A 24,195-nucleotide genomic window follows, 5' to 3' on the forward strand; every position below is an offset into this window, starting at 1 on the left:
TTCAAATCCAGCCTCAGATACTTACTAGTTGTGTGACCCCAGACAAGTCACTTAACTGTTTGCCTCGGTTTCCTCATCTGTACAATGAGCTGGAGAAGGCAAAAGCAAAGTACTCCAGGATCTTCACTAAGAAAACCACCAAAGGGGGGCAGCTGGGTAGCTCAGTGGATTGAGAGCCAGCCCTAGAGATGGGAGGTCCTAGGTTCAAATCTGGCCTCAGCCACTTCCTAGTTGTGTGACCCATGGCAAGTCACTTGACCCCCATTGCCTAGCCCTTACCACTCTTCTGCCTTGGAGCCAATATACAGTATTGACTCCAAGATGGAAGGTAAGGGTTTAAAAAAAAAAAGAAAAAGAAAACCACCAAAGGAGTCACAAAGAGTCAGACACACCTGAACAACAAATCCACTGACACCAGCCTTAGAACAGGATCAATTTATTTAGTGTTCTCCAAGATTTTAGGTTCAGTTCTTTAAAACAGTTAAAGAAATACAAAGGTCCCAAAGAAACAATACAGGAAACATCAAACACATATATTATAGAATCCAAGGACACCAGGTGATCCTTCAACATATTTTCATTTCACAAATGACTTCTGCATCAGACTATGATAATCCATATTCAAACTGAGGTTTGGTAATAAGTCCCCCATGAACTAGGTTAGCTTCTCAGCTTAGGGCAAGGAAGCCTTCAGCTCTTGAGGCAGCATCGACTTAGTCAGTGACTGAAAAAATGAGTTAGATCCTTCATAACTTTAATATGTATCTTCCTACTGGCTAAGAAGCATCAAGGATCCTCCTTCACAATTCCGGAATTTTTTTGATAGTCCCTATTATTGGGACATTCTCTCTCTCTCTCTCTCTCTCTCTCTCTCTCTCTCTCTCTCTCTCTCTCTCTCTCTCTCTCTCTCTCTCATATTCAATCAATCTTTCTCTCTCACCATCAGCCTGGGTAGGGGAAGATTATTTTTTTCCCCTGTCCTGAAAGAGTAACAAATAAAACAGTAAAGAGAAAAGAAAGCTCAGTTTAAACAAATCTAAGTACCTCACAGTGTAAAATAGTCTATAGGTAGAGGCTTGATATTCTAGGAGTCCAACTCTCTAAATGAATTTGGTGCTTATGAAGACACTGATTCCTTTCAGAAGGTAGTCAGGGCACTGGCAAACATAGTAGCTCCTGCCTCTGAGATGTGTAGAACATTTTTCAGTCTAGATACCAATTTGGCTGCCATTGGAGGTAAGTCCTCATTCTTCTAATGGTTTATTTAAAAGCCCCTGAGACCTGCCCAGAACTTGCCAAACTCTGCCAATGGCTCAAAAAAGGTTAAGGTTTTTCCAGCAAGTAAGTTAAATTAGAGGAGATTTTCAGGAATTCCACTAGAATGACCTCCATACCACTGCTTAGTGAGGTATTGCTAAAGACTGAGTTTTTTCCCAGCAGTGTCAAGAAGTAGAGGCACTTGAACCAAACATGCCTTCACTCTCCTTTTTTCAATCCTCAAGTAGCTTTTGGGCCCATTTTCCTCATCTGAAATTGTCCCACTCAATACTAACTGTTGTTACATACCTGAGATCCTAGAAAGATTATCAAACCAATGTCTACATTCCAGCCTCTTATAAAAAAAGAAACCCTGCAAAACAAATTTGTCTCCCAAGTTTTCCAGCACACCTGGGTAATCACAGTAAAAAATAAGTTTTATATAAAGAAACAAAAGAACAAATATATACATGTACATTTTCAGAATTCAAGAGAACATACAGATTCATATATGTTTATATAAATATATTTTGCATCACTACAAAATACAATTTATCTGCAAAGAAGCCAACAGTGGTCTCTGGTGTTGTAGAACATTAAATTTAACAGTTTAAGCGAACCCACTCATACTTTAAAGAAAAAACTATTTCAATAAATCAAATTACAGTACCATCCTTCAGATTAAAGTGCTCTGACATAACAAATACTGCAGCAAAAGCAATCCTAAAAAAAGGAGAGATTTCCTTCTCATTCACCAATCCAAGCACTATGGACTCCTGGAACTTTAAAACAGGAATAACTTTATACTCAAATCTATTCCCAACTGAACAACCTTTACTAGTCAGCAATAATCTCAGTCTGTACCTGGACACAGTATAGGTCCACAAACAACTTGCCATAGGAAGACATTATAGGTAATATGTACAATACAGAAATATCCCAATTGCATCAATAAATACAAGAGCACAAATGACTTAGTTTTGTGTTTGGGTCATACAAAATATATCATTTTTAAAATTAAAAAAAAAAAAACAGAACTCCTATAGAAATGAGGAGTCTTTTTGCTTTTCCCAATTCCCACCAAGAATTCACATTATTCTCTTCCCTCCTTTATCCCCTGGGTATGGAACCACAAAAAAGGAACAGTAGAAAACTGAAGCAAACAGGCAGACGATCTTGCATCAAACATCTGAGTAATTTCTGATTTCTCCAGGCTTTGTAAAATTATTACTAAATACGTTAAGGCTGTAACTTCCTCAATCACCTAGTATGAGTCAGTTTTCACTACAATTGGGGCCAAGAAGCACTCTTACTCTGGAGCCTCTCAGATTGGTGCCTATTTCCCATCCCCTAGGATCTGTATGGCATGCTCCAACACCATAAATCCTGTTCTCTCAAGATAAGACTATTGAGGAAACTGGAGAACTAAGTGCAGCCACTTTGGGAATTAGCTGAAGGAAGAAGCACTTGGAAAATATTCTTACAGATGATGTGTAGGCCACCCAGCCCCTCAATATACTTTGAGGATGTGACATGGTGTTATGGAAAGAATGATGGATTGTGAGTTAAGACTTAGGCTTTAATCTGGCTCTTAATAGTTATGTGACATTAGGGTTAGGATCTCCTCAGGATTTAACCTGTCTCAATTTCCCTTCAATAATTCTATCATCTTCTTGCCCAGAAGGAATCTGGTATCAAAATATCATTGATTTTTATTGAATCTCCCTGACTATATGCAAAAGGGTAAAGCATTACCAATTTCTCCCATTTTAACTCCTAATTGCATAGCCTGTAGTGAAAAGACCAGATGAGCCCAGTCAGATCACAGTATGTAAGACCAGTATGTAAGTTCAGAAAAGGATTAAAGGAACAACCAGAGTCAAATCCAAGAAGCAGTATCAAAAATTTCAAAGAATCAAAATTTAGTATCTATGACCAGGAAAGCTCCACCTACACTACTCAGTCAAAAAAATGAGAGTGCCACTCTGTGGCATAAAGGCTCACCGATCGACCTGGGATGAAAGGGAAGAGAGATATCCAAACATCAAAGTTAGAAAACCCTAGAGTTAAAAATGCATTAATAGTTTCTGTGCCATCTGAATCTATGGTCTCTAGATTAGATCTTGTAACTATGCCCCTACTATGATTAAAATATTTATGATGCACTTAAAGGAAGAGTGTCTTTCAATAAAATTCTGGGAAAGTACATTAAGGGATTCACTGTAATAATTAACTTGCCTTCAGTCAGTGGAATGGACTCTCTTGCCAGATTACTAGGAAAGGGAGTTGATTCAGATCCTATTTGCTGGCTAACATATAGAAGTCCATGACCTCAAAGGGAGATGTAAACAAACTCACAAAAAAAGTTTCATTCCTTTATTACCATGACTCACATCTTTCCTGCTTTATTCCCTAGCTGTGCTGGAGTACGGAGTATATTGGGAGTTTCTTCCATGACTCTGACGAGCAAGTTGTCTATGTAGTCTTCCAACTCCCGAACCTGAAACTCCTTCTTGTTTATTGTTTCCTTTTGTTTCAGGACCAACTGGATCAGCTCATCATGGGTTAACTGAGTATAAGCGAATTCAGGATCAGATGGCTTGTATTTCTTTAGAATTGAAAAGGAAAGAAAAAAAGATAACCAAGGAAGTCAAACTGGAAATTCAAGTGTCAGTCAAAAAGCAATTAATCAAGTGTTTTATATGTTCCAGGCACTGCTAAGCTCTATGGATACAAAACCAAGGTCCCTGCCTTCAAGGAGCTCACACTCTAACTAGGGAGAAAACATGTAAATAACTATATATACAGTACAAAAGGGAGGTATTTCAGAGGGAAAGTGAGGGGGAGGAGACAGATAAAGGGCTGTAGCAGAAAGTGAGATCTGAAATGAACCTTGAAAGACACGGGGAGAAGAAGGAGGCAAGGGGGGGCACATTTAAGGGAAGGGCGCCAGCCAGAGAAAGGGCAAAGGTTGAAGATGGAGCTTCTAATGCAAGAACAACAAGAGGCCAGTGTTACTGGGTCACAGAGGCAGTGGAGGGGAGGTAGGAAGGGGCTAGGCTGGGAAGCCAAAGAATTTGATATTTGATCCTGGAGATTATAACTGTTGACAGAGCGGAAGGGGCGACATGGGCAGGCCTAAGCTTCAGGAAAATCACTTGGATAACTACATGGAAGACAGACTAGAGCAGGGAGGAGCTTGGGCCAAGGAAACAGACCAGAAGGCCAGCAGCAGCCTAGGTATGAGGCAGAGGGGAAAACAACACCAGCATGGCAACACAAGGATGCACAGAAGAGTATTAAGTATTGGGAAGGGAGAAACAATGGAACTTGGAAACAGACCAAGTTTCTGGGGATACAAGTAAGGAGCAGAGAGGAACACCACAGTCTGAGCGACTGGAAGGAAAATTGGAAAAGAACTTGGAAGGAAAAAGAATGAATTCTGATCTGGATATGTTAAGTTTGAGGCACCTACAGGATAGTCTGAGATAGTCACGAAGTTGTTGATGATGTGAGAATGGAAGTAAGGAAAGAGATTGGGGTTGGATTAATAGACTTGAGAGTCATCAACACAGATGATATATCACTGAATTAATATACAACTAGAGAAAGAAACAGTCTGGTACAACAGAAAGAACACAATCTTAGAGTCAGAGGCTCTGAGTTTGAATCCTAGCTCTGCTACTTGCCCCCTTGGTGCCTCTGGCCAAGTCACTTTACTCCCCGAGGCCCTAGTTTCCTCATTTGTAAAATGAGGAAATTGGGCCAGATGATACCTTCTAGTTTGGAAACCTTATAATGCTCTAACCATGGTCCTATATGAAGAGAAAGGAAGCAAAGATACAGATTTGGGGAAAAAAGACTTCCAGGAAAGCAAGTAATAGCTCATTTTCCAACTCTGTTATTGAGAGTTGATTACAAGCACCAGTAAAACATTAAAGGAGGGACATTACAAGCTCTATACCGCATGCACAGACCCCATTTTAAGCCATTTGGGAATACTTATTTCAAGTATATAGGGAATCAAAGCCAAACATCTCTAGATCAAAATCACCACCATCAAACATTTATCGAGCACCCTCAGGCTATTGTAGCTCTCTCTGTTCTAAGCCTTAATGTTCTCTCTCATGATGAAAGAGCAGAGTACCTATAAAAAGATGCTATGCGTCACTGGCATTGATGATTTGGAGAGCTTATTCTCCACAAAGGCCTCTAGACACAACGAGAAGCACTGAGGGGCAAGAAGATATCCTAAAGCTCTAATTCCTCAGTAGGGGAACTAGAAGGACAATTCCAGCACAATCTCAGAACTCCTAGGTTAGCAGCCCCTCCAACACTCCCCCAATCCCAACAGGCACTCATCCTTTTCCCAGCAGAATTGAAGGGTGGCAGATATTCAGTAAAAATCAATTCAAGTCAAAAGCTGAATCATCATTTTAAACTTAAAATTCCCTCCAGTTCAGTGAGAGAAATCAGACCTGGAAATAATGAAGAACAGGAAACAACCATTTTAATAGACAGCAGGGGCTTTTATTTAAGAGTGGACATCCTACAATTACTAAGAGCAGGAAGTACCTTCCTGGAATCCCTTTATATTAAAGATTAGGAAACTTGTCCACTATCACACATGAAGCCAGGACCCTCTGAGGCCAATGCCAGGGAATGCTCTTTCCACCACAGTGCTGTCTTGGAGGGGGACAACAGAAAGACTTCAGAAAATTAAGGTTACAGATAGGAAAGCCAATTACATTTTTTGAATCTCATTTTATTCTTTCTACTTAATACTGTTTTTTGTTTTGTTTTGTTTTTTAAAAATCCTTACCTTACATCTTGGAGTCAATACTGTATATTGGCCCCAAGGCAGAAGAGCCTAAGCAATGGGGATTAAGTGACTTGCCCAGGGTCACACAGCTGGGAAGTGTCTAAGGCCAGATTTGAACCTAGGACCTCCTGTCTCTAGATAGGCCTGGCTCTCAATATATTGAGCCACCCAACTTCCCCCTTAATACTATTTTTGAGACAATGAAAGAGGTTATATTTAGTTGCCATGTGAAGAAATGATGATGTAGGGTGCAACAAAAATGGAGTGTACAAAGGTAGCTTTAATTTTTTTAAAAACCAGATTAACTGAAAGAATGGACTGCTAAACAGAAACAAAGAAATCATTACAGGCAGGGTTTGGTTTTCGGAGAAAGGTAGGAAAATTATTAGTTTGGTTTTAGACCCCTGTAGTTAAGAGAATTAAGGCATACAGATAAGAATATTCAAAAGAGCTCAGAAAAGTCAAGTTGTAATCAGAGAATTAAGAAAATTAAGAAAAAAGAAAAAAGCTTAAGGGAAACCATAAAAGTAGATAAGAGATAATGAAAAGAAAGCATGCAGAAAGAAAAATAGTAATAATAGCCAGCACTTATACAGTGCTTTAAGGTTTACAAAGCACTTCACAAATATTATCTCATTTTATCCTCACAACTATGAGCAGTAGGTGCTATGAGATTGCAGGCCCATTTTACAGATGAAGAACCTGAGATAAGACAGAAATTAGGTGACTTGCCCAGGCACACAGTTAATAAGTGTCTAAGGCCAGATTTGAATGCAGGTCTTTCTGAGTTTGGGTCCAGTGCTCTATCCCCAATACCACTCATATACATATATATGGTGGCCAAAGGCAGAATCCTGGAAAATATTGTATCCACATTTAATAAAGGAGTGGGAATAGAGGAGACAGAAGAAACAACAGTAGCTAGGGGGAAAAGGGCTGATCAAATGCCCTAAGGAAGATAAGACCAAAGAAAAGATAATTGGATTTAGCACTCAGCATGGTTTACAGAAAGAAATGGAAATAAGGTCAGATTGCATATCTAAAGTAGTGAGAATCCAGGAAGGGGGGTTAGCCTTAAATAAAGATAAGACAGCCCTTTTGGGGAGACAGAAATCAAAATAAACAGAACTGGCACTGAAACAGTACATGAACATATTACTTCAGTGGATCCTCACAACAACCTTAAGAAGCAAATGTAACAGGTATTTTTATACCCAATTTATAGACAAGGAAACTAAGAAGCAGAGAAGGAAAATAATTTGCTCACAGGCACATAGCTAGCAAGAGCTGGGGGTGATTGAATTCAGTTTCCTAACTAACTTCAGCACTCTAGCTACTACACACTACCCTGCCTCCTCCAGAAGACAGGAGGAGTGGAGGTGGGTGTGATGAAATAGGAAGTTCCAGTCAGATGTGTGTCCTCAAGCTTCTTGGTAAAATAGGAAGTGAAGTCATTAGCAGTTGACAGCCAGGGAGGTATCAGGGGTTTTCCACCAAAGAGAATGAAGCAATTTATAGTCAATTAAAAATTACTGGAAAGTGACTGATGTGTGGAAACAAAGTATACCAATTTTTTAAAATTGCTTCTGATTTAAAACTATTTCTTAGAACTTCTGCCCTCAGAATTGGAAAAAAAAAATCACTTCTTTCATTTTACTATAGAATTTAAAGACAACTAAATGACAGTTTGCAGTGTTAAGTCACTTGCACATCCTCTTGTGGACGTTGCAAACTCCAGTTACAATGGACCTATCTGGCTTATACAAATACATATATTTATACAGATATAGATATATTTATACATTTATATTTGCAAATAAGGGGATAGATGAAGAAAGAAAGAAAGAAAGAAAGAAAGAAAGAAAGAAAGAAAGAAAGAAAGAAAGAAAGAAAGAAAGAAAGAAAGAAAGAAAGAAAGAAAGAAAGAAAGAAAGAAAGAAAGAAAGGAGAAAGAAAGGAGGGAAGGAGGGAAGGAAGGATTAAAAAACAAAAGAGTTTATATGAAATCCTAGGGCTCTACCCAAAAAACAAACAAACAAACAAACAAAACCCTCTTCCTTGTAACAAAAAATTGCAGTAATGTAAAACAAATTAACACATTGGCCATGTCTGACAATGTAGACCTATTGGCATGTACAGCTAGCTCCAAACCTTTTGCTAAGAGGCACAAAGCTTATCTTAAGCAACTCAGGCGCAGGGAGGGAGCAGTACATCATACAAGCCCTGGAGGGCCAGATGCTCAAGAGCTTTGGAATTCATTTAATTTTACTACTTTCAAATTGAAGTTTTAAGTCACTTGTGTACCAAGTGCATTTTCGGTGGGGTTAAGGCTCCCAATACTCAGTCATAAAGAGCTGAGCCATTAACACATTAGCAAAGAGAAATGAAGCACTGTACAGACCCTGCTGTTTCTTGTTTAGTTTGAGATGGTCTTAATAACTCCAGCTATGCAATTCCTTTGCTTAACCTCCTCCTTGCTATGGCAACATTCCAAAGAGAGGCATTAACATAAATATTGTCTTATAAGTGAAGTACAAAGCACTTATAAATGCAGTTCAGTCACTGGATGGCTCCAGGAAGCCCTACTGTATTAATCTGGAATAAGAACAGTGTAATACAGTATGGAAAAGTACAATTTGGTATAAAAGCCCAAGTATTTTTAAAACCAAAAAAAAAGTCAGAGATCAGAAAGAAAACAACAAACAGCAGAACCACCACGCTCTGTGATAAAGAAATAGGATAAGCACTATACTATTTACTGCCTCCTGCTTTGGGGGCAAGACTATGGGGAGGAGAGAGAAGGGCCTAATTATTAACAGTATTCTTCTCTTCCCACCCCCACCTCCCCTCCACCCCCCAGCAAAGTGCTCTTCTCTGATTAAGCAACCATTAGGAAGAGGCTAAAACAAGGATATAACATTTCTCCAATTGATGGAGAGTTGGGTGCTCCACTTTGGAACTCAACTGCATTCCATTCCAAAGAAAGAAAGTTTTTATTACTGATCTCTTCAATGCTGTCCAGCTTTCTCCAGTTTACCAGTTGATGTTCTATCTCAGAGAGTAAGAAGTGCTTGTGCTCTGTTGAATATCTAGCACAGACTTTCAAACAGATACTTGCTCAGTCATAATTTAAGCCAAGAAAGTAGTAAAAAAGCTTATTTTATTTCTCCTTCCAATTACATTTCTCTTGGAAGAAAGGCAGACTTTTTGCTTAGTTGTTTAGTTAGGGGTAATGGGACGGTGGGGAGACCTGAGGGCAGGTAAGATATAGGAAATTACAGGATTAAAAACTGGAAGGAACTCTAAGAGAATTAAAGCAATCCCTCATTTTGCACACTATAGGCTCCAGAGTTAAAAAGGACTTTAGGGGTTATCAATTCCCTAATTTTATAGATGAGGACACTAACTAAGGTTCAGAGGTGTAATGGCTTGCCCAAGGAAACACAGACAGTAAATGGCACAGCTGGGATTCCAGCCCAGGCACTTGTGCTCCAAATATACTTGCTCTTTCCACCATATTATGATTTCAGTATATGATTCCCATATGAGGAAGCTAACCCAAAGAGAAAGTAAATTGTCCAAAGTCAAATTGTTACTACCCAGAAGAGTCAGTATTTAAACCCAAGTCTTCTGACTCCGAATCCAAGACTTTTTCTACCACAAAAGTCTGTGAACAGACATGTGATGGTCGACTTTTAGTCCTTGTTAAGTCTACCTGAGTACATGCATCATTGCAAAGTAAATGGTAACTGAGGATAATGATTTGGGGAACAATGATGACCAGCAATGCCAAGATGAGAAGGATAAAGGAAAACAGGGGCAAGAAGGTGTTAACTCATCTTTTATCACAGATAATTTGGCTTCCTTTCCAATGACTCATGAAGCCTGGAGAAAATAAATTATATGAGGTCAAGAATTTTGTCTTTGTATATATCCCTCCCCCCGCCTCCCATCTTGATTGCTATAAGCTTTAGTATTTGCTGAAAGAATTAAATGAACTTTCAGAAAACGTTTAAAATGGCTCCTAAAAGAGCAGTTTTTTTGTGTTGGTATCAATGTCAGTTAGCAATCCCAACCCATCTACAATTATTTCCAGGGTAGGTTTACCCAGAACATTTACCACCTTTCCTCCTTTAAGGATCATCAGATTATCTACTATGGTGGAAGAAATAATCCATATGAAGTCAGAAGACTTGGGTTCAAATGACCTGGTCATTTTACTAACTGCCTGACTCTGAGAAAAGCACTTATCTGCTATAAATTTCAGGTGTTTTTTTACCTTCCAAAAAAAACCCAAAAGGGAATAATCTTTACAACCTCATAGTGTTTGTTTTATGTAAGGAAAACACATTTTAAGCTGTAAAGTACTTTTTGTTTACTTTAGAGAATCCTGATCCTTTGTGAACAACCAGTCCCTTTCTCACTCATGTGATCAGTGAATCAGTGAGCATGCTAGTTTTCTGTTACAAGACAAGACACTTTTCTGCAGAAGAGGACAGGCACTATCAAATGGAGATGTGCAACTGACTGACTTTTCAAACATCAACAGAATGTCTTTTTTGTTTTCCTACATTATTGAAATAAGAGAACTGGACATCAACATGGAAACTTTAGAGGAATTAAAAGGAGCATATGATGTCAATTCATAAAAACTACAAACACTTTGAACTCGGTCATTTTGCCAGGCATTGGAGCTATGAAAACAAAAAGAAAGTCCCTGCCCTCAAGGAGCTTAACATTCCACCAGGGAAGAGATATTTAGAGAGCCAGAAAACAGGCCAAAGTTCACAAAGGCCAACCTATAATAGTATATCTATACTCAAAATGAGAAACTCCTGAAAGGCAAACAGCTAACATGCTGATATAGAACTCTCAGGGGAAACATACCTTTATAATGGCCTCATTGAGCAAGTTCTCACTAATGATGGTAGCAGTACCTAAACTGGTGGGAAGGGTTTTTGTCACTGTTGAATTCATTGGTTTCACAGGATGAGTTCTGCAAGAGAAGGAAGGAAGGGGGTAGAAAAGTGAGTCTATTTATTTAGACCATTTGGACAAGGAAAACATTATCCAATAAGGTCCTAAGTCATTTAAGAGAAGACATGAGACAATGATCCTTTCATATCTCCAAAGCCCCAAATGGTCCATTGTTAGTGTACCTAAAAAAGCAAGACAAGTCAAAAATAATCATTAAGAAGCAAGGCCAGCTACCCAAGCCAGGTGTTTTGACATCTCTAAATACTTAACCACTTCTCTAACAATTTGTACTAGGAGCCAGTTAAAGACAAACTCTCCTCTCTCAACAGAACCATTTCTACAAACAACTAAAGGCTATGGGAATTATCTATACACCTTGCAAACCCTCTGAATCTTGAGTCTCAACAGCTGGGCAGGGACAATCATAGTCATAATCAGTGTCTCATTTGGCCAATCCTTAAAAAAGCAGACTCCAAACATACAGCAAGGGTCAGAAAAATAATGAAAAAAAGAAAATTTAAAATGTTTATTAAAAAAAATACAATTCCTGAAAATTTCTGAGACAGTTCCTGAGGATAGTTTAGAATTTGCTCACAGCATATTTTTGTGGACCCTTTTTTTTAGGGATCAAACCTGATTTACAAATTAGTCCCTATAACAATCACAATTAAAGCTAAAATAAAAGAGAGACATGTTCATGTATTTGCCAATTAGTAGATAAGCTTCTAGGTATCTCTAATATATTAATTGGTCCTTTAAAAGATTGGGGTTTGGGGAGTTCTCAGGACCAAAACAGCCTTTGGTGTGATATTGAAAAAAAAAAAAGCAAAGGATCCCACACTTATGTAGATAATCTTCCCAGGCTCTCACCTGTGCTTGGAAGATACAGTGGTTCCACCACTTGGCTGAGCTGGGAATGGATGCGTCTCTGAGGGCGAAACCCATGCCCGGAGCTGCTTCCTCTTGCCAGAATTTTCAACTTTAGCAGTCGGGCTCTCTGCTGATGTTTTTTGGGGAGATTCTGCTCTATTTGTATGATAAGTGTCAGAGTGTAGAGAGCCAGGGAAAGAGTGTGTTGCATTAAGAGTCTCAGAAAGGGAGTGACCCGAAACAGAAGAGTCCTGAGAAGGTGACCTTTGACTCCTACTTTCCTCAGTATGGCTATTCTCCTCCCTCTGTTCCTGCCTCTCCAAACTCTCAGGGACTGGGGTCTTTTCATCTAAACCTAAGCCTTCCTCATCATGTAATATTGTGGTCTGCTTTAAAGACAACAGGGAGGAGTTAACAAAAGTTTCTGTTTTCTCTACTTGGAGGGCATTTTCATCAGGGTTCTGGTTTTCCTCCTCAAAAGAGGTGGCTGATGAGTAGGAAGATGGTGTTCCTGTTTCCAGATGATTCTTTGTGGTTGTAGTTGTTCTGATATCTTCCAATTGGTCTATTCTCTCATCATCTGATGTTACTTCTGGAATAGAGGGAAGTGTCAGGTTCAGATCCCCCATAATTGGAGATCTGAGATCTGAAACTGAGTCAAGGCTTTTCAAGGGGTCAGACAGTAGACCTTCATGATCACTGGCTTTGCTTTGATAATTCTCACTATAATTTTCATATCGCTCAATCTTGAATAATGGTATGACCTTTTCTGAGCTGGCCCTATCTTCCATTGCCCTATCTTCTGAAGAATGCTTCCCATGAGACCCAGACATCAATACAGTACTCAGAAGTGGAGCAGAGGAAAGAAAGGTGTCAGTCTGGGAAGCTGGTTCATCATGACTGAGTCCAAGAAAAACCCTTGCTCCTGATTTTAGTGGTAAAGCAGGACTGCTTGCTTCAGTTGCCATCATTTCCTTCTCACTCACTGGAGCTTTCGACTTCAGCTCTAGAGCCTCATTTTTCTCCTTTTCTATAAAATGAATAGGCTTTTCTACCTCTTCTTCTGGAAAAAGCTCCTCAGAAAAGGAAACACGCTTCTTGATCTTCTTGTGTCCCTCCCTATCATGCAGGCCAGTCAAACTGCTTTTTCCAACTACAGAGTCAGATGGGGTGGCCAAGTTTTCCATTTTATGAAGCACCTCAGCTCCTTTGTTAGCAGAGAGTACTCCATTATCACTGACTTTGTCTTCCAAAGATGCTCCATAGGAAGATATAAGTTCTTTATTTTCTTTTTCCCAAGGCTTTCCACTGGGATGCCTGATTGCCTCATTTCTATCTTGAATGAGAATTCTATTTAGTTGAGAGTCATTAGATGGAGGGAGATATTCTGGTCTGTTGTCTTGGGGAAACACTGGGACCTTTCCTTCTTTTTGTTCTTTTGTGAGGTGCTTATTTGCATTTTCCAATATCTCCAGAGAGGATTTTAAGGATTCCCTGTTCCCTTTACTCTTATCTACATCTACATCCCCAGTATCTTCTACAGAGATGCCATCCCCTTCATGCAATGCAGAGTGTTTATTGAGTAATTCTGGGGAACCAGAGAAAGTATTTGAAACTTGAATTAAGCCCTCTTTTTGAGATTCCATTGCAAGAAGGAAAGAAGGTCCTTCAGAACTAGCCTGGCTCTCAGGAGAAAAAGGCCAGTTTTCAATTGGAGTAGATGTAGAAACAGGACCTATGGTAGGAGGTGAGAAAGAAGAAAGGACAGAAAGGTTTTTTGAAGATTCTGTCTCTGGTTCTTGCCCCAGTTTAGAAAGCAGGGAATCAAGGCTAGAACCAGAAGAGGTAGTAGAAAAGAAAAGAGAAGGATCAGAAAGAGGAGGAAACTTGGTTTTGGCTTGAGCCTCTGGAGAAACTCCCAGTCTGTGAAAAGGACAAAATAAAATCTGCAGGTCAGTTGCAGATTCGATGTGAGAGAGAAAAACATACACACACACACACACACACACACACACACACACACACACACATGAGAGAGAGATGTTCCAAAGAGGATTTTTTTATACTTTTGATAATGTGATTATGTTAAAAGTCAAAAGAATCTAAACATCCCAGGAGAACTGACACCAATGCTTGAAACACAAAAGGAATATTTTGTTATCAAGCATGTATACCACTTAGACTTGTTAGTTATGACCTGGGAGAAAGAAAGAAATATCTTTCATTTAGAAGATAAATCCAGTGTCATATCACTTGATTATTATAGCAGTAAAAAAAGACATTTAAAATTCTCAAGACATTAAGGCTGGTAGATGATAGGTCAGGGGATAGATTTTGAAAAGTATACTTTCTGGTTGTGTGTAAGTGTGTCAAAAGTAAGCAGAGTCTCCCCAAAAAAGTAATGCATAACCCAAAATACGGAAATATTGTTGCTGTGAATGTGAGTCATGCCAAGCAGCAGAAATGTCCCAAGGTTAGTCAGTCTTCTTGGCACAAAACACCAAGCAAACACAGAAGGAACTAGCCCAAGGTATACTCCAGAACAAACTAGAGTTTCCAAGGTCTTGTTCATCTTATATCCAAGTGCAAGGAAGAAAAATAGTGTTAGTCTTTAAGAAAAATGCCCAGTTTGCAAGAGAATGCAATTAGCACAGGTCTGTGAATACAATTAGTGGCAATATGAGTTTGTCAACTGTTATGATTGAACCCATGTTCTCTTGTCTTCCATATGAGGTTAGCCAACCCAAATTTGGAACACCTATTGCTTTCCTACAATTGTCAAATTTTGACTTAGTCCTAATGACTGAAAATACATATTGGCTTTGAATATTCCCAGTGTCCATAAAAATTATTGGTTAAAAAAAATCCTGAGGATAGGAGAAGGCAAAGAAAGGGTCTGCTGCAGGGAAGTGGGGCCCATACAGAGGAGAGAAGTTATAGAAAGAGCTCTTCTGAGGTAGTCCCATTCTCTATGATCTTTTTATTCATGTCTCTTTCTATTGATAGCTCCACCCACCTCTTGCACCCCCAATTTCTGAGTATTTTTCAATATACAAGATTTTTTTAGTATTTCAAAAAATATGGTTTAAACTTCACTAAGATAGTTATAATTTTGTTAATCAAGCTTTACCTGGAACAACATAACTCCTTGCCTGATGACTGGAATCTGGCACTCATTTATTTGAATTTGTAGGTTGCACAGATTTACCAGCAGGCTCAGTTTAAAAACCAGTCAATTATGTTTTCTTGAAGTATCAGTTACCTTCATATAAGGTCTTATGCAACCACAATCATGAGAATGGGGACCAAGAATTTGGTGCAGCTAGTTTCCTTCACAGCAAGGTTTAAAGGCAAAAAGTGAAGAATAAGCTGAGTCAGGACTGACCTGGGTTTGACAGCTTTGGTCTGGGGTCCTCTTGCAGAAAGGGCAGGTGGCCTAGGTTTATGACTAGGCTCGGGCTCTGCTCCAGATTGCATCCTGGGTACTTCCTCAGTAGGGCTCAGTGATTTGCTCTGTCTGGAGGCAGAGACTGACAAGTCTTCCTCAGGCTTGTCATCAAGGTCTTCCACTGGAATTTCAACAAGCCCTGCCTCTTTTTCCTTTGCTGTGGCTTCCATAGGTGTGATTTCCTTTTCCTTCACCAAAATACTAGGAGTGTTGCTTTCAGCTTCACTGTTCTTCAGAGCATCCTTTTTCCCTGTGACCAAAGAGAGCAAAGAGGACTTCTTGTTCTCTTGCTTCTTGTTCTCCTTAGTCTCCTTTTCAATTTCCATGTTCACAGGGGTCACATTCACATCTCCACTAACTAGTGGTTTGTAGGATGGTAGAGTCAGAGATTTCAAAGAATCTTTTGGGAGAGACCCAGACAGTTGCCAGTCCAGCGACATCTTCCCTGCCTCCCCTGATTCCTTAGAAGATCTGGATGACAGATTTTCTGTAGAAGAAAACAAATGCTTCTTCCTAAAGGCTTGAGGGGATGGGGAAGAAGATGGGGTGCTGTCTTTTGGCACAGTCTCATTTTTGGGCTCTGGTTGCTCCAGATAAATGTGATTTCCATTGATGCACACATTAGATCGAGAAAGTTGGTCATTCTTAGACCGAAGACCACCAAAAAAAGATAATCCTTCTTTCTTGGGAAGGGTAAAGTTCATCTGCTTGACATCTGCACTTGCTGTTCTCCTATGAGACATGCCTATGGGAAAAAGAACAAACAAGCTTTCATGTCACCAGAACATAAATCTTAACTAAGTAAAGAAAGTAGATGGGTAACAGGTTACATCAATGAGAATAGAAGATGAGTCCTCCAGTAGATTAGGGCCAATCATCTAAGGCTAGAATCCAAAAACACAATGAAAGAGGAGGGAACTAAATTTCTTATCCTTCTAAAGCTGAGGTTTTTAACCTAGTGTTCCATGAACTTTATATATATATATATATATATATATATATATATATATATATATATATATATGTGTGTGTGTGTGAGAGAGAGAGAGAGAGAGAGTGTGAGTGTATGATATGTGTTTGTATTTTTGTATTTTTATATACATGCGTGTTTTGAGCATTGCATTTCCTATGCAATCCTATGTATTTTATTTTCTGTATTTAAAAACATTACTCTGATAAGAGTTCTATGACATAAAAAAGATTGAGCCTCTGTCCTAAAGAATGTAAGTTACATTTTAGCCCAATATCAGATTAAAATGTAGTTGGGAAATATTTAGCATAATAAATAAAAATACAATAGAACATAAATACTGTTAGCATGTGGTTTTCGAAATCAATGTGTGACCTGTAGAGGATTCTTATTTAAGCTTTAGTGGTTGTCCTGTCTCTTTGAGCTTGATGCCACTGCTCTAAGTAATCTCACTTGGTATATATTTTTTTAGAATTCCACTGTGTGTTTCAAGTGATTATTAACACTCTTATTTTGAAATTCTAATACCATTCCCTCTGATTATCTCCAATTTATCCTGTCTTTTGCCCTTTTTTGGCTCCTCAGCAAAGGCTTAGCTCAATGCTTAGCACATGGTAAGCATGTAATAAATATTTACTGACTACTCTAACTGAAAAACCTTTTGTGTACTTGGCACAAATTTCCTGCAACCATCTGCTTGACCTCCTGGTAAAGTTCTCCTCCTATGAGTCCTCACTGAGAAGAGGTGATTGGTTTCACGAAGGCTTTATTCGTAGAGTGAAAGTTCTCTTGGTTCCAATCAGGCTATAAATGTTTCTAGGATGGGCCGTGTGTTATTGACCAGGGAATGGCCTACCTCAGAACAAGGAGGTTCATCAACAGATGATTGGCCACCAGGGAACAAATAACCCTTGATCATAGCACCTTGTGAAGACATTGTAAAGGGGTGAAGAGCCCAAGAAAGGTAACCATGTTGGGTACTGCTAGAGAGACAAAAATCACAATTTGCTATCAGTCTAACGAAGCTAGAACTCTTGTTACTATACTGCTAACTCCAGAGTCAGATCTATTCACTAAGAAAACCTAGAAATATGTACAAAATGCTTCCTCAACAACACTAACCCTAGAGAAATGCATGTAAAAGGATGGTTCTTTTTTGCTTAGAAGATTAATTTTTTTTCTTCTCTCTAGCGAACAGAGGTGGCTTCACTCTAAATCGTTCCACTGTATACTCCCTTTGTACTGAGATTAGGGAAGAAACTCTGTGAGAAGAGAAATGAGACTCACTGTTGGAGGGTGAAGAGGACTCATCCTCCATATCATCTTCCCATTGGGACTGGAAGTCTCCTGGGCGGAGGGTCAATTTTTCTGGCTTAGCTGTAGGAAGTACAGACATGGACTGGGAAAGGGGTGTTTTCTGTAAACCAGACCTAGAAAACAAGGTTTTGATCTTTGATTTCTTCTTCTTGTCTTTTGTAGGAGAGTCATCATCACTGTCTACTGTGTTCATGGTGCTTGGGATGATGGCTGAGGCACTGTCAGAAGGTTCCTCATGCCGCTTCCCTTTAATTTTGTCTTTCAGTTTCCCAAATGGATTACGAGACTTATCTTTCATGGACAGATCAAACATGCTGGCAGTTATGTTGTTTCTCATAAACTGGATGTCCACCTCAATTTCTCCTCGGTCTTTCTCCTTCTTCCCTGGTTTTGATTTCAGAGTATACCACCTGCAATAAATGAGTAGAGAGATGACCCTTAGAGCTTAGAAGAGTCATAATACAAATTTATACAATTCTCAATGGTTTTGCAAAGTAGTTTACAATTTCCAAAAGTAAACTTCATTCAATCTTCTTCTTGCTATCACCAACTCTTTTACAAATGCTTTTGTACCCTACCCCCATTTCTGAAATGCACGATTCTATTTTGAGAAGAAGCCCACTGGACAAAGATCATGTTGAATTCTGTGTTTAACACAGAACTATACTGTTGGTCCTCAAATAAATATTTGTTCTTAAAGATCAACAAAAAACAGTAACCAGTCTAGCCAGTCTATTCTCATGATCTTTGATGTAAAGAACGAACACAGAGGTCAAACAAAATCTGCTTGATAAATGATATGCCACAACCTACATGCAAATTGCAGAGGAAAATGAAGAAACTGGAGGAAATAATAGTCCCAGTTGGGAAGCTTTGGAATGTTTTGAACCAGGATTTAGGGGGGGGAAATGCCAAGTGATTTGTAAAAAGAACAGCAACAGAAGGTATTCATTACATTTCATTACTAGTCTAATGCTGTTGGCCCAGTAAATCTGAAAAGAATATGACCATATTTCAAATGTTATTTAATTTTTAAAATATTTCACCTGGTATGTTCTTCAAAACCACTTGAAGATATACTAGTAATACAGTACTAAAAGGCAAGCAATCCCATTTCCATGAATACAGTGAATTCAACACTGAATAAACTTTTCCTTAAATTTCTATCTCAATTAGGGACGTTATGTCTTCAATTGACAACCTGAAGATAAGGACAGATATATATCTCCATATCCACTACTGGCTAAAATAAGTGCTTGCAAGCTCATAATGCAGTAGCATCATTGCCCCCCATGGAAACGGGTTTATTTAAGAACTAATGAGGTAGCCAGCAATCCTGAAGGAAATAAAGCCATAATATTTCCCTAAACAATATCTTGGAATATTTTTCATTGGTCATTTCTGGCAACTAGTGCCAAAATGGGAGAAAAGAGTGCAAAATAATGTTTTTGAAATGAATTTAAGGGAAAAGAGTCAGGGTGGAGTGGAAGGAGCCCTGGCCAGGGAGCTAATAAAGCAGGATTAATTGGGGCTCTGCCCCAAAACTGTTATGTATGAGATGTCGGACAAGTCACAAGGGCCCTCAAGATTTCAGTATCCTTAATTGAAAAAGGTAGGAGCTGGGTTTATCATCTTTGGATGATAAATTGTGGAATTTTAGAGCTGAAAGTGGACCTTAGAAATAAAATGGTTTGATCCCTTATGTCTAAATGTCTTTTTTTAATGCTAATAATTTACTCAAAGCGATTCTTTTAGGTTAAGAGGGAGTTGGATTTAAGTATTTCATGATGGATGAGAAATGTGGACCCAGATTTCTTTTTAAAGGTAATGTCTGAATGAGGTAGGAGACATCCTGGTCTGGGTTATTAGGAGACAAAGGTTCTAATTAATATTGCCTTGGGAAAAATTAAACTTTTCTAGGTCTCAGTATGAACTTTAAGGTCTCTTATGGGTATAGTTTCTATAACTTCATAATCAAGCTCACTTTAAATGAAATCTTTCTGCATTGGGAAAATGTGTGGTTTTATACCACAATATTCATTTCCACTATGCTGCTGTCTTTAGGAAGTGGTGCAATTTAGTAGGAAGGGCCTTCGGCTTGGAATCAAAAGATCTAGAGTTCAAGTACTAGATCTGCCAATTAGAGTATGACTTTGGGCAATTCAGTCTCTTGGAGGCTCAGTTTCCTCAATCTATAAAATTAGAATGTTCTGCCTATCTCATAGGATGGTTTATGAGTACAATGAGATGATGTATTTAAGAGTTTTGGCAAACTTTTTTCCCATCCAAATGTTTTAATTCATCAGTGCAGAGCTCCTTGCATAAAAGACCCTTTCTCAGATGCCAATGGCATCATCAAGGTGCAGGGAGAGGTAACTTTGAATGTTCAGGGGTATTTCCTCCACAAGTTAGGGTCCCTCTCCACACAGCCAGTTTGTGTCCAAGGTCTCCAAGGAGGCACTTCCATCCACTGTACATACATACTTTCTTGGTTGTCTCTCGAACCGAGGATGACGATTGTCTTTGTGTGTTTTTGTGCACAGACACTTGTGCATGAAGATTTAAGTGGAAAAGTCGATGCACAGAGACAGTCCCACTCTCTCGGTGTTGGAAGTCTGGGTCCATTGGCACAAAAAGTCGTTACACCTGGAGATTTCCTCAGCTGCATTGGATGGCTGTGTTGTCTTTTGTGCTCCAACACGCCCTGAGCACTCCACAGTGCTTTGCTGAGTCGCCATCTCAGCCGTTGAACCTTCTTGTTGGTTTCTTCCACCGGCCGAAGCAGTCTTCACATGCTGGGTGAGCAAAGCCCTGGTTCACCAGGGGTCGATGACCCGATGGCTACCCTCACAAGGTTTAGCGGGCCTGTCAAAGCCGTTGCCCGGGGTGTGGCCGCTGCCGCATGCTAGCAGCTACTAGGAGCCACAGGTGAGAGCTGGGTGTCAGAGGTGGGGGTCAGAGGATGGAGAGCTGCCCTAGGAGGGCACGACAAGCCCTCCATACCAGAGATACTACCCCTCCCTGAGCACCCCATACATACATACAGTGCATACTTAAAGCTACTGAAATGTCATGATCATGGTGATGATGATGATGATTTTTCACTAAAGGCAGTTTTACACTATATACTAAATGCAAGCCTTGTAGTTCACTTTTTTTTTTATTTTAATTTTAATTTTTAGCTCACATCGTTTTCACATATTCTTCCAACACCTGTCAGGGGCAGTTTGTATCTCTCTCAGTTACAAACTGGCAAAGCTATTTAAATTCTCTCCAAAGCATCATATGCCTAATGGTAGCCTTGGTGATGATGAAGGATTAGTGGTTTAGATTTGTTTTTATTTTTAAATAGCAACAGCAAGCTTCCCTGAAAAGCAAAGCTGCCTGTGAATGAAGGCATTCCAATGACTGGACAAGGCAGACAACAAAACTTCTCCCTTAACATCTCAGGAGGGAGACGGCTGCCTTGCTCTCTTAACTATTCTTGTACATTCCAAATTGGTATCGGCTAAGCTTGTTCTTGAAGTGTTATAGCAGCTACTCCAGTCATCCTTCTCATGCTGAGGGCCTTTTAAAATGTTTCAGCAGTGAGGCAGAGTAGTTGCAGGCATTCCAAGAATGCCACTCATCAGCTCATGGGGGACAGGCCTTCCTTCCAAAGGTAACAATGCTAGTAATGTTGGTTTACATCTTTCAACCTACCTGGGAATCTTTCCCAGGGGAAAATTACTTAATGTCAGATGGGTCGGATCGGTATGATATCTTAGTGCCAAGACGAGGTTTGTTGAAAAACTCATCAATTGTTTTTGCTACCCTATTTTCACAGCCTCCTGTGCCAGCTAAGAACCAAACTCAAAGTTGCCAAAAGCACGCAAGAAGGTCGCCAGCCTGAGGATGTGAAAAGCTGATACCCTTAACCAAGTAGGGAATTTGCTCCTGCAAGAGCCCTATCCTTTAAAAAGGCTATGCATGCTGGTTTTCAAAATAGGAAAGAAGAACAGGAAGAGGGAACACAAATTTTTTTTACTACTGATATTATCTTCATCACTAAACTTTATTAGTCATATGCCCTTTAAGTGAATAAAAACATGAGCCTGGAACAATAGCCAACCATTACTACATCAGGAAGACTAAACAAATAAGTGTCACTTGTCACAGACATAGTTTTGTAAAGGTCAGCAAGCAGCAATGCTCACTAAATGTTTCAAACTAGAACAACCCCTGAGATGAGTACAATCTTTGATATGATTTCAATTCCAGTGAATAATTCCATTCAATCTCAAGGAGCTTTTTGGTGCTTTTATTTTATTTTTGTTTTTTTTTTTAATATTCACTAACCAATTTCTCCCTTCCCAAGAACAGTAAAACCTCTGCATATATTAAACAGTATGTGGTGATAGTGGGTGTGTGCTGATGCTTCAATAACCTTTTAGGTAAATGTGGAAAGCTTTCATTATCTCCAAAGTCAGGGTTGGGCCATTTTCTGGGTAGAAAGGACAAGGGCCTGCCTCAAATGCCAGTTTCTTTCCACCTATCTTTTTCTTTCTTTCTTTCTGTATAAAGCAAACATTTAAGAAAAATCTATACCTTAACAAAGAAATCAATTTGCTCCTTAAGACCTAATGAAGACATTAGGTATGGTTAAGGGGGGAGGGGGGGTTGTCTGACCATTTTAGTTCAAATATCTTTTGCCAGCACAATCCCCCAGACCAGAACAATCTTTGATATGACCTTAATAGAACTGAATTATTCCATTCAATAGTATTTTTTAAAAATTCACTAGACTGTTCTCTTATGAATAATAAAAGCTCTGCATAAAATAAAATAGAGTTGGTTTTTTTAAACTTTAGCCTGAGTTTATTAGAACATGCCTGATTTGTCTAGAATTAACTTCAAGTTACATTTTAAGTTTATATTTGGAAAAACGGGTTTGTAAATATAAAAAAAAATTCCTCAGACTAATGGAAAAATCTTTTGAAGGCCTGGAAAGTGGGAGAAAAACTAGGCTAAAAACAAATCTTTCCAATTAATTCATCTAAGATTCTGCTTAAAAAGTCTCTTAATTCCTCTTTTCCCCTTACAAAACTGTCCTGTCAAAGAAGAATGAAGGTGTGGAAAGTCAAATAGGCATAGAAAAGTAAGGGGCTTCAAGGCAGAATAGTGGAGAGAGCCCTGGATTTAAAGTGGTGTGTGGTACTAAGCCTCCGGTTCTTTATTTGCAAAATGAAAGCATGGGCCTCCTTGGGTCTATAAATCCTTTCCAACTCTGTTTCTACCCTTCCTGTCCAGGTGGGTACTAATCAAGCTTGGAGACACATCTCTATCAGTCCCTGAGAATTCAAATCATTCTGGGATATCATTGAAACCTCACATTTTTCTCTGGCAATGAATCGATTTGCATCATAAAGACTGTCATTTTTGTTTAGGGCATGGACTTCTCAAAATTTCCCAAAACAGATACCAGATATCTCAGTGCAGTCTAGCTAAGTATCACAATGCAGACAAGCAAGTGCAATTAGTTTCAGCTACTGAGAAATGCAAATTCTCAGAGTCAAAGTCTAAAGAAGGCAAGGATCATTCCTGTAAAGGGCTAGATAAGATGCCTCAAATTCATTTGGGCAGATGAAACATTTTTCTCTTTAAACTTTTCCAAAGGAAGAAAGAAAAGATTTGGGAAAATAGCAAGCAGTCTCTAGAGTTTCAAACACCACAATCAGAATAACATTTACAATAATTACTTCCACTTTCTGACAATGAAAAATGGTTAAAATAATTGGGTGTGAAACAAAACACCTTGTGTTCTAGAATTACTGCTGGCATATACAGCTACTTCAAACTGGTTCTGGTACGTTCCCCAGCATCCTTGTCCCCAAAGACTGACCCCATCATTTAACTCCTGGGAGCTATTGGACCCATCAAATCAGGTACTGTTAAAAGGAAGGCTTGGGGCAGCTAGATAGCTAAGTGGACAGAGAGCCAGGCCTGAAGATCAGAGGTCCAGGATTCAAATCTATCTTCAGACACTTCCTGGTTGTGTAACCCTGGCAAGTCACTTAACCACAATTGCCTAGCCCTTACTGCTCTCCTGTCTTGTAATTAATGCTAAGTATTGCTTCTAATAAAGAAGTTAAGAGTTAACGAAAATTAAAAGATGAGACTGAAATAAGTGAAAAATTAGGCATACTGGTTTTACTTAGAAACTTTAAAGGCTTTTCACTGTTTCCTCATTAAAGGATATTAACATCTCCATTTTGCTTTCAAGTATGTTATTTATTTACAACCTGCTTCCTCCATTTGAAATCTTAATCTCACTGTTTGCAGCCCCAATCACCTTCACAATATTCTACTTCTGGGTCATAGATGCTTATTACCTGAGGTGGCAAATGAGAAAACTGAGGAAACCAGTCTAATAAGACTTTTATTTTGTGTATTATTATGTAACACACTTTTTAAAAGGACTCTGAATGCTAGGTGGGAGACCTCTAGGAGCTGATGCAGACTGAAATGAACAGAACCAGGAATATTTATTTCATA

The 24,195-nt window shown here is 39.1% G+C and overlaps 1 protein-coding gene across 3 annotated transcripts in view; it reads right to left on the reverse strand.

Annotated features, from left to right (window-relative positions):
- Window positions 1-420: 420 nt before the first annotated feature.
- The window catches only part of RAB11FIP1 (RAB11 family interacting protein 1), a 108,035-nt gene continuing 84,260 nt past the window's right edge, over window positions 421-24,195 (reverse strand). For 2 of the 3 annotated variants that reach the window (XM_056813511.1, XM_056813509.1), the window contains 5 exons: window positions 17,632-18,071; window positions 15,312-16,119; window positions 11,927-13,849; window positions 10,967-11,075; window positions 421-3,865 (listed from right to left, as the gene is read on the reverse strand). In XM_056813511.1, coding sequence (XP_056669489.1) covers window positions 3,647-3,865; window positions 10,967-11,075; window positions 11,927-13,849; window positions 15,312-16,119; window positions 17,632-17,998 — 3,426 coding nt within the window. In that variant the 5' untranslated portion in view covers window positions 17,999-18,071 and the 3' untranslated portion in view covers window positions 421-3,646. The remainder of the gene's footprint in view (window positions 3,866-10,966; window positions 11,076-11,926; window positions 13,850-15,311; window positions 16,120-17,631; window positions 18,072-24,195) is intronic. The other variant, XM_056813512.1, reaches the window with a different exon arrangement.

The sequence above is a fragment of the Monodelphis domestica genome, chromosome 1 (genome assembly GCF_027887165.1).
Source record: "Monodelphis domestica isolate mMonDom1 chromosome 1, mMonDom1.pri, whole genome shotgun sequence".
In the NCBI taxonomy this organism is placed as follows: Eukaryota; Metazoa; Chordata; class Mammalia; order Didelphimorphia; family Didelphidae; genus Monodelphis; species Monodelphis domestica.